Source organism: Tasmannia lanceolata, unplaced genomic scaffold, assembly GCF_043159265.1.
Source record: "Tasmannia lanceolata isolate RefF3 unplaced genomic scaffold, GAP_Taslan_0.1 ptg000005l, whole genome shotgun sequence".
In the NCBI taxonomy this organism is placed as follows: Eukaryota; Viridiplantae; Streptophyta; class Magnoliopsida; order Canellales; family Winteraceae; genus Tasmannia; species Tasmannia lanceolata.
The window spans coordinates 6,357,047-6,367,438 of record NW_027518682.1 but is presented as its reverse complement, the minus strand read 5'-3'; the positions used below and the strand labels follow the sequence as shown (position 1 = coordinate 6,367,438).

Here is a 10,392-nt window from a genome sequence, read left to right as displayed (position 1 = left end):
TCAGGTCTAAGATCACTTCATCCCTATCCCCTCCATCGTCACTATCTACAAGGTCTATCCTATCAGACGGACTAGCCAAAAAAGGCTCCTGAGGCATCCTAAACTCCGAAATACTGCTAGTGGAGGACCCCGTACCGGACTCGGAATTGGAAGTACTACCAGACATAGTAAAAGGAAGGGCTGAGAGGAATACCGGTGAGTGGAGCCCTTAACAGATCTTGGAACGCGACTGCGAGCTACGAACTGCGACTACGAACTGCGAACTGCGATCTGCAATCTGTGGACTGCGAGCTGCGAACTGCGAACTGAGAAGTGGAAACTCCCAGAGCAAGAAGAGGAAAAAGATGAAAGGTAAAAAGTAAAAAGTGAAGGGGGGTAAACCTCCTTATATAGTTTTTCAGAGGCGGTGGGGTAATAAATGCGATGCACGCATCTCGAGGCCACCCGGATTGCGCCACGTGTCCCCTATTTATGACGGACACATTCTCCCACCATCAATACGATCAAGCACGCGCGTAAACATTTACGTCCCAAAGATGAATCTCCGCACTCCGCACTCCGCACTCCGCACTCCGTACTCCGCACTCCGCACTCCGTACTCCGCACTCCGCACTCCGCACTCCGCCCTCCGCACTCCGCACTCCGCATTCAGTCCGGAAAAAACCGTACTGAATATAACGCGTTCTCACAAGACGACAAAAATCAGTCCGGTCCGCACCGAACTGGCCGCTAGAAGACAAAATTCAGTCCGGAAAAAACCGTACTGGATATAACGCGTTCTCACAAGACGACAAAAATCAGTCCGGTCCGCACCGAACTGGCCGCTAGAAGACAAAATTCAGTCCGGAAAAAACCGTACTGGATATAACGCGTTCTCACAAGACGACAAAAATCAGTCCGGTCCGCACCGAACTGGCCGCTAGAAGACAAAATTCAGTCCGGAAAAAACCGTACTGGATATAACGCGTTCTCACAAGACGACAAAAATCAGTCCGGTCCGCACCGAACTGGCCGCTAGAAGACAAAATTCAGTCCGGAAAAAACCGTACTGGATATAACGCGTTCTCACAAGACGACAAAAATCAGTCCGGTTGAAGCCGTACTCCGGACTGCGAACTCCCAACTCCGGACTCCGGACTGCGAACTCCGGACTGGATATTTGACTCTGTGTTGCGCCAGGAGCCAGTCCGGTTGAAGCCGTACTCCGGACTGCGAACTCCCAACTCCGGACTCCGGACTGCGAACTCCGGACTGGGTATTTGACTCTGTGTTGCGCCAGGAGCCAGTCCGGTTGAAGCCGTACTCCGGACTGCGAACTCCCAACTCCGGACTCCGGACTGCGAACTCCGGACTGGATATTTGACTCTGTGTTGCGCCAGGAGCCAGTCCGGTTGAAGCCGTACTCCGGACGCCGGACTGCGAACTCCGAACTCCTAAATCCGGACTGCGAACTCCGGACTCCGTGCTAAATTCTTCGATTCACCCCCGAACAACGTCTCCCCATCCAGAAAAACGAGTGATCACACTTTCCCAAGTCCTTCAATGACTTGGAAAACTGGGGGGCAACTGATAGGGTGTGAAAACACCAGCCTCTCACAGGCTGCCACCTGTCCCAGAGTAGGTGAGACCCAGCCTCTCACAGGCTGCCACCTGTCCCAGAGTAGGTGAGATCCAGCCTCTCACAGGCTGCCACCTGTCCCAAAGTAGGTGAGACCCAGCCTCTCACAGGCTGCCACCTGTCCCAGAGTAGGTGAGACTCAGCCTCTCACAGGCTGCCACCTGTTCAGAGTAGGTGAGATCCAGCCTCTCACAAGCCGCCACCTGTCCTGGACACCTGTCCAGGACACCTCAACAGATCTTCCCTATAAATAGGGGACTAAAGCTCAGACTCATGAGTAATGCGAAAATCCCTTCTCTCCCTAAACTCTTAAGATATCTCCCCTTCACTCCTGCTCATACTGACTTGAGTGTCGAAGGGCCTGTCCGGAGTAAAACCCGGTCTGGTCTTCTGACCTCGCTTGCCTTGTGCAGGACTAAACACTCACCGCAGGATTCATACTCAACCTCCCTTGTCGCTCGCTCTCAGCTCTTACGCCACTGCTGTACCTGTTACCGATTTTTGGTCTAACAGTAGGCATATCATTTACAAACGTCAATGGATCTGAGAGTCAGAATCACCTTATGAATATAAAAACTTAAAAGTAAAACTCACTCACACACGCAATCATAAGGACTCTTTCCATCTTATGTTTGTTTCCCCCCCATTAGCTCTAGGGTTTCAAGTTTCAACTAAATAGTTAATGCACTAAATAGTTTGTTGTTTATCTCATATGAGTATAATCATTTTCATTTGGTAATGCATCAATTTATTCTCTTTGGACTAGTTATTAGTTAATACACTACAGAGTTTGCCATGCTCAAGTTTTTTCTACTTCTATGAGTTGAGTTGCCTTGCCAAACAAGAGTTTTCCTTAAAAAATTGCGTCAAAGTAAAAAAAACTCGACCCGAACTTTATCATGGGTAGGGCCGGGTTCTAGAATCATGGGTTTTCTGGAAAAAAACCCTACCCGACCCGACCCGAGATATTCCTCGGGCTGGGTTGGGTTCTTCAAAGCCCGACCCGCCCGACCCTAGTTGCAACCCTACCAACAAATGAACGATTTGGATCATCCAATAGTATGGGCCTACTACTTACTAGATCCTAATCCTTCCTATGGATGGGTCAGCATCAAAATCCACTAATCACATGATTCTAAATTTCTAATCCCCCAATTTCTGGCCCTTAGTTGCCATAGCTGCTTCATTGATTTCTCAAAATGACAACAAAATGAAAGGTTAGATTCGTCCAATACGAGTGGATTTTGATACAAATGGATTGAATCATTAAACAAGTGAGCCCCACCCGTACTTCTGCCCATGCATACTTTTGCTCAGTGTCACGTTCACGTTTTATGACCGCTATCTTTGGTCGCAATTCGGAAAAATGAGAATGGCTCACATTTAAAACTTTCAAGTACTATAGTTTAGTAATCTGGCCTCTTGAAGGACGTTCTTGTGGATGCTTCATCTTATCATCTGACATATTTGACATGAACGAAGATTTTCTTATCGGGATTTATGCACTTCACCATTTTTTCGTAGTCTTGGCAAGATTTTCTAAGTAACGACATTAATGCAACGACCACTCGCATCCAGTGAATACTTTGTGGGACATAGGACCGGACAACCCCCCTACAGAAGACTCACGCACGACTTTTTCTTTTTGGTTGTAAGTAGTTACCCCGTACAGTAGTAGTGAATGCAGTCCACATGGAGGATACAAGCTAAGAAGCCTCCTCGTAGGGTAGTGGTAAAGTGGTGTTTTGTTGCATGTAAACCACTGGTAGAGTGCTGGGAAAGTAGGAATTGTTCCCTAGAAATCTTAGATAAAAATTGTCTGCTAATATGTTGTTGTGGTGTTTGACATCTAGTTTTTCTTCTAGTCGTTTTAGGTTCGATTTATGATGAAGCTCAACCTCGGAAGACAAGAACAAGCTTGAAGCCATAATGGAAACCTGCCATTTTTCCAGGAATAAGCTTTACCCAATAACCCTAGTTTTCTAGGGAAAGCGGCTTTTGAACAAGCGATGGATAGTCCGAATCCTAACTATCCGATGGATGGTCCGAATCCGAACCTTAATATACAAGATCTAGGCACATTAGAAGGATCCATGGTCTTATTTTGGATCCTCTTTGTAAGATCCGAAAAATTACGAGTTGCGATCAAGACATGGTAAAAAAAATCCGATGGATACACAATCCGAAGTCCTTTTTTCTAAAATACCCTCAAAATATTTCTTATATTAAGTCTTAAATGAGAGGTATTTTCATAAATATGAACTAAATATTACTTAGCTTACGAATTTCCACTTTCCCTCTTTCAAGACGTCTTTTTCTCTTCCTTTTTCCTCAATCTGCTTTCCTCCATATAAATTTGCCACTCACCCTGAATAAGGATTAGTTATTAGAAAGTTTTATCGTCACGCACCTTCCAATATTAGAGTTCCTTTCAACAATAAAATCATGGGTTGTTATCAAATATAGTGACTAATTCTTTTGTGAATTGAGGAAGTTTTGGAGTTCATTATAATTGAAGAAAGCTGAGATTTTTATTGTTTTGTAAGTAGGACCTACTGGGACCAAGGTTTTACATTTCGTCTGAAATCCAAAATTTCGGATTTCGGTCCCACCTAAAATCTAAATGACAATAACCCGAAACAATAACTTATTTCATCCGAAATTTCGGGTTTTTTTTGTATTTCGTCCGAAATTTAAGGCATAAAAAATAGTGGTTGAAATTTTCGATAAACTCAAGCGAAATTTCGCAAATTTCGCCCTAAATTAAAAAAAATCGCGCAAAATTTCGTCACATGTGAACTTTTTTGAGAGAGTGGAATCTGTGTCAGATAGTCACATGTGAGGTGATATGGAAAGTTGACCCCAAGCTACGTTTTCCAGATAAAGAAAATATCTCCCTCGATATTTTCATCTCCTCCTCGTTTTGTTTATTATGTTCCTCACATAACCAAATAAAAGACAAACCACCAGGAAGACAAAACAGATAGGGGTCGAAAGGGAATGTACAGGAAAAAAACAAATTCAAGAAGATTAAACAAAGCTATCAAAAGTTTTTTTTTTATATAAAATATAGGACTTCCTTGAAATTTCGGTCGAGTTTTCCAAAGTTTCGGTCGAAATTTTTGTGATTTCGACCAAAATATTATATTAAATTTTAATTTAATTTACCATCTGTTTCCCGAAATAAAATACAGCTTTTAATATTAATATTTTATTCGGCTATAATATTTCGACTGAAATTTCGGTTTCGCAGGGGTCCGGAATGCGAAACGAAACCGAAATTTAAAACCTTGACTAGGACACTCCGATGGATGATCCGATTTGAAATGGACTGTGACCGGGATACAAGAAGTAGGATCAAAAGAACACTTTGAATCTGATCCGACTGATAAGGGATTTGGATGGATCATGACCATGGTTTTAATTTTGAACCGAAATTTCGGCCGACACCGAAATGTCACTTTTTCGAAATGGTATTTTATTCAGGCGAAATTTCAGGCGATGAGATCACCTGATCGGATATCATGGGCCTTGATCCATCAAGCATCGCCCAGAAGAGATAGATCATTAAATTTTGGGCGATGATAAATTCGCACCCCCTATAGGATAATTCGCATATAGGGTGTACATATTTATCATCACCCTTGGTGTTCAACACTCCTTCTAACGCCAATTGCGTAATTCCCATTAAAATGGGTGTGAATTATCCTATAGTGGGTGCGAATTTATCATCACCCTAATTTTATTCAGGGGATTTTCTAACGTCCATCGTAAAAGGCATTTTGCATATGGTCAGTCGCATGTCAGACCGGCCACCTCGTGAATGATGACAAAATTTGCTGAAAAGTGAACCTTTGTGGCTGGTCTAGCATGCGACGACAGACCATCTCCGAATGCCTTCTGTCATGGACGCTAGCAAATCCCTTTTATTTCAGCCCAGGGGCAGAGGCACATATAGCTTGAGGGGGGCCATGGCCCCCCATGACTTGCAAAATTCCTTTTATGGGTGCATGGTTATACATGCATACATAACTAGTTTAGTGGCCATGGCCCCCCCCAATGACCAATGCAGAACAGTGTAAATTAATCCCCCCCCCCCCCCCCCCCCCCCGCGACTGTTAATTCCTGGCTCCGCCCCTGTTTCAGCCCTTTATCTTATGCATGGAATGTCCATGGATCAAGAGGGCATGAGTAGCCTCATGAGTCATGATGCTATATATGATCCATGGTCCTGGTCTCATATACATTACTTAATTCCCTGTGCTCCTTCGGGTGACAAAAAAAAAGAAGTACTTTTTACCATTAATTGTAAAAGTGGACTTTGTTCATGGTCATTCTCTATTATTATACTACTACTACTCTTCTTCTGCGAGTCCTACTTGACCGGGGCAGAATCAGAAGAACGCCTCTTGGGATGAGAAAAAAGATCCCGGCAATTTTCCCGGGCAATGCAGACCCAATGTCTTTTCTGTCCCCTGATTCTGTGTATTTTTTGAACCAAACTCCGTAATCAGGTGGAACTGGAATAGGATGCTGATTCCAGCGCCTGATTCCGGTAATCCAAATGCACCCTTAAAACCTTGTTTCTAGAATTCAAATATTCTTGAAAGCCTCTACATTTGAGAATAACATATAATCCTCCAAATTGGAACATCCGAAAGATTAGTTTGTACTTTGTAGTAGTGAGAAAGGTAGAGGAAGCTTCACTGCATTCTTTCATTGACTTTTTAGCCTACGGCAAAGGGAAAAGCAAGAAAGAGAAAAGAGGCCCCACAGTAGACCTTTTCAAGTACCTGATTTATAAAAGAACACCCTTTTCAGCGCATACTACAATCATTCAAGTTATTTTGACTATCTTCTAAGCCCCATTATTGGCTTCGTACCGGAATGTGATCGGTTTGCAGGATCAACGGTCTGGATTACAGATATATTCCTCCATGTGGGATCAAAAATTGATGGGACTGATCCCGATGATAAGATTTTGAAAGTCTACTCGCACTATTTTGAGAAGACTTTCAAAGTCTTTATCAAGATTTTCAGAAGATACCGATAAAAAACAAAGATTTTCAGAAAAATGGGTTTACCAAATACTAGACAACTCATTTTCAATGGACAAAATCCCAAACTCGGTTCTCCCCTGAGATTTCTATAGTCTATACCCACCTTATTTTTCCATTAAAAAAAAAAAAAAAGAGTTTACCAAACACTAGAAAAGTCATTTCCTATGGAGAAAGTCCTAACTTCTTTCCGGTAACACCTAATTACAAAAATCCAAGACGGCAAGGCTAGATTTGTTTAATTATTGGACAGAGTCTTAAGTAGAGAACCAAGTTGGTAACACATCTCTCCCTTTCTTTGATTAGGATTTGAAGTTGAAATTTGAATGGGTCTTTGCTCGGAGGACTTTATTACTTATATTAAATATCTGAAACGTACGATTTAGAAGAACTGAGGTGTCACGACTCAGGAGCATATATCATTATAAACCTCAATGGATCGGAGGGTCAGGATCACCTTATGAATATAATTTTATGGATACGGCCTTTTCAAGCTAGGGTCCAACAAATGAACGGTTTGGATCATCCAATAGTATGGGCCTACTACATGGGGACACTGTTGAGTATCCAGCGGTATAGCTTATAAGATTCTAACCGCTCAAATATGCAGGTTAGAAAGTCATAAAATTAAGACAGGAGTGTCATTATCAAGATAGAGTAATCCGAATTTTATGTCATCTGACATCATATTTCACAGATTAGGAAATGAGGTTACGGGGATTCAATGAACCCGTTCTTCTCTTAACTCAGCCAAGGGAAATTTCACAAGGGCTCACACTTTTTGGTCCGTCAACCCGAAGTAGGGTGGGCCCACATTTTTTGGGATCCAAACTAGGGGTGTAAACGAGCCGAGCCGAGCTTGGCCAGGCTCGGCTCGGCTCGGCTCGGCTCGTTAAGTCCAAAAGCTTGGCTCGGGCTCCGCTCGGGCTAGAACCAGGCTCGGGCTCGGCTCGGCTCGGTCAGGCTCGGCTAGGCTCGCGAGCCGCTCGTGAGCTTTAACGAGCCGGTTATAAAGTTTCGCCTCTTTCACTAGCAAAAGCAAATTTAAAAAAAAAAGTAATGATTACGAATAAAAAGTAAAATAAGCTGATTTTATAAAGTTTCGCACCTCTCACTAGCAAAACCAAATAAAAGAAAAAAACGTAATGATTACAGTCAAAAAGTAAACAGCTGGTTTTATAAAGTTTGAAATGGAAAATTACGAATAAAATGTACTAATTTATGACAATTAATAAAAAATTACTAAAAAAATTTCAAAGTTATGACAATTACGGTTTTCGATTTTTTACAGCCGTTCATTTTTGCGTTGATCGTATATCATTACGTATTTCAGTATTTATTTTTTCACACGAGCCTTAACGAGCCGAGCCGAGCCGAGCCTGGCCTAGCTCGGGCTCGGCTCGTTAAGCTTAACGAGCCGGCTCGGCTCGGCTCGTTAAGGATTCGAGCCTAGCTCGAGCTGAGCTCGAGCGAGCTTCCGAGCCCGAGCCAAAATTGACACCCCTAATCCAAACCATTCATTTGATGGGTCTGACGTAGATAGAGTGTGCCCAAAAAAAAATCATCTCAAAAGGATCATCCTATGGAGATGATTTTTTGGGCACCTCCTAACTATGGTTTTAAATTTCGACCGAAATTTTGGATTTTGGTGAAGACCAACACCGAAACCACCCAAAACCGAAATGGTCACTTATTTCGGCCGAAATTTCGGAATTTAGGTCGAAATTTCTGTTTTTTTTTTATTAATTTAATATTTCACCCAAATTTCGACCAAAATTACCGAAATTTTAAAATGAATAAAATATTTGTTTCGATTTTTGTACCAGATTTCGACCGAAATTTCAAGGTCCGAAACCGGTACCGAAACCGAAATTTTAAACCTTGATCCTAACTAAGCCATGTTTGGATTTTCGGAATTAGAAGTTGAAATAGGCATTCTATTCCGATTCCCACCATGAATACCACCTCTTTGGGAGCGAAGTAAATTCAGGCAGGCCCCCTTCTGATTGTGCTCTGGTGTCATTTCCAGCCTTGATTCATTTTTTGAACCATATGGTGCAATGACGAATTCAAAATAGGATATGCCAATTCAAGTCAAGCACCTAGCAATCCAAAAAATGTGTTCGATTTATGGTTGGCATTATAATTTAGATAATAGGGTAATCTCTACCATTGATCTTGTAAACATATCATGAGATAACCCTCTTTGTTCTTTCTTCTCAAGATAAACAACTACAAAAATCAACGCCCTAGCTTTCCATCGAAAACAGATTCTATTTCATGAACTTTGGATTCCCCAATTACAAAGAATAAAACAACATCCGATATACGTAACCACTCGCAACATACGCATATAGCTACCGTCAACCGTATATACAACATTCAATTTACTGCCATTATCTATATTTTTTCGCCCTCCTGTAGGATAATACGCCCCACTTTTAAAGTGAATTCACATCAACAGTGGGGCGCATTATCCTGCAGTGGGGGCGAAAACATCCTCGGCCTATCTTAAATCACCATCAGCTGTGGATAACCCAACGAAGGGTGAGGAGATAACGGCGACAGAGGAGGGACGTTAAAGATCCCTGCAAGATCGAGGCTCGCCCAAGTTGACGGCGTTAAGGGGCAAACTGACGGAATATTCGCCGGAGATTCGGTTTTGTCAGTTTGATTCTTCTTCTCCGATACTACTACTACTACCTCTTCCTCTTCGATTTCTCTCTCCCTTCGTCTTTTCCTGGACACATTTAGGGTTTTGCTAGTTGGATTTCCGGCCTCCAAAGGGAAATTGAGGATCGCTTTGCTTCCTCGCATCTGAAAAGCTGCGCGATCGTATGCTTTTGCTGCCTCGATCGCGGTTTCAAAGGTTCCGAGCCAAATTCTAGATCCTCTCCTGCTCGGATCTCTGATCTCAGCCGCGAATTTCCCCCACGGACGCTTTCGGACGCCTCTGTAATGCTTATTTTCGTCGGAATCGGACTGTTTCTCGCCGGAAATTGTGGCTGAGGAAGTCTCCTTAGAGTTCGTCCACTCGATTTTTGAAACGGGAGGGAGAGAAATCTTCAGCGATGGTCGGCGGTTTGATATGCTCGCCGGAGATCCAGGACTTGCCGGAATTGTTTTATTAACGGAGATAGTGGTTTTTATGTTTAGATTAGGCAATTCTTTTGTTTCGTAGGCGGTGAAATCAGTTTCGAAAACATCATCGTCTTCGTTTAGCTTCAAGTAGTCGGAGATCACAACATCTGGATCTGAAGCCGGAGATTCTGATACGGATCTTTCCAAATAGGATTCCGACTTCAAAAAATCGGTAAACATCTCTGGTTTCTTGTTGTCGGAAATTGGAAATTCCGTGCTTGCTACAGAGGAGCAGAAGGAATCATCCGATGTGGAGGCCAAAAGCTCTGATGTTTCATGGATGAAGCTTTCGAAAGATGCAAAATCTCCGAGGAGATGTTTTCTGATCAGATCCAGAGCAGAAACATCATCCACAGAAGCCATAGGAGAGAGAAGAGAAGAGAAGAGGAGAATCGAAGAGCAGAAAGGAGAGTGAAATGAGTAGAGAGGGAGAGAGTGATGGGTATAAAAGGGAGAGGATTTTGTGATGAAAAAGCAGCTTCCGAAGGTGGTTCGGAGATGGATAGAGGAAGGATCCTGAGATGTCTCTTTTTACTTCCCTCTTTGCCGCCTTTTAATCCCGTGCTTCCTAGCTAC

General features: G+C 42.9%; 1 protein-coding gene across 1 annotated transcript; it reads right to left on the bottom strand.

Moving 5' to 3' along the window:
• Positions 1 to 8,929: 8,929 nt before the first annotated feature.
• On the bottom strand, positions 8,930 to 10,337 carry LOC143877259 (ethylene-responsive transcription factor ERF104-like). The gene has a single exon (XM_077379216.1). The coding sequence runs from the start codon at positions 10,177 to 10,179 to the stop codon at positions 9,187 to 9,189; it is 993 nt and encodes a 330-aa protein (XP_077235331.1). The 5' UTR covers positions 10,180 to 10,337; the 3' UTR covers positions 8,930 to 9,186.
• Positions 10,338 to 10,392: the final 55 nt, after the last annotated feature.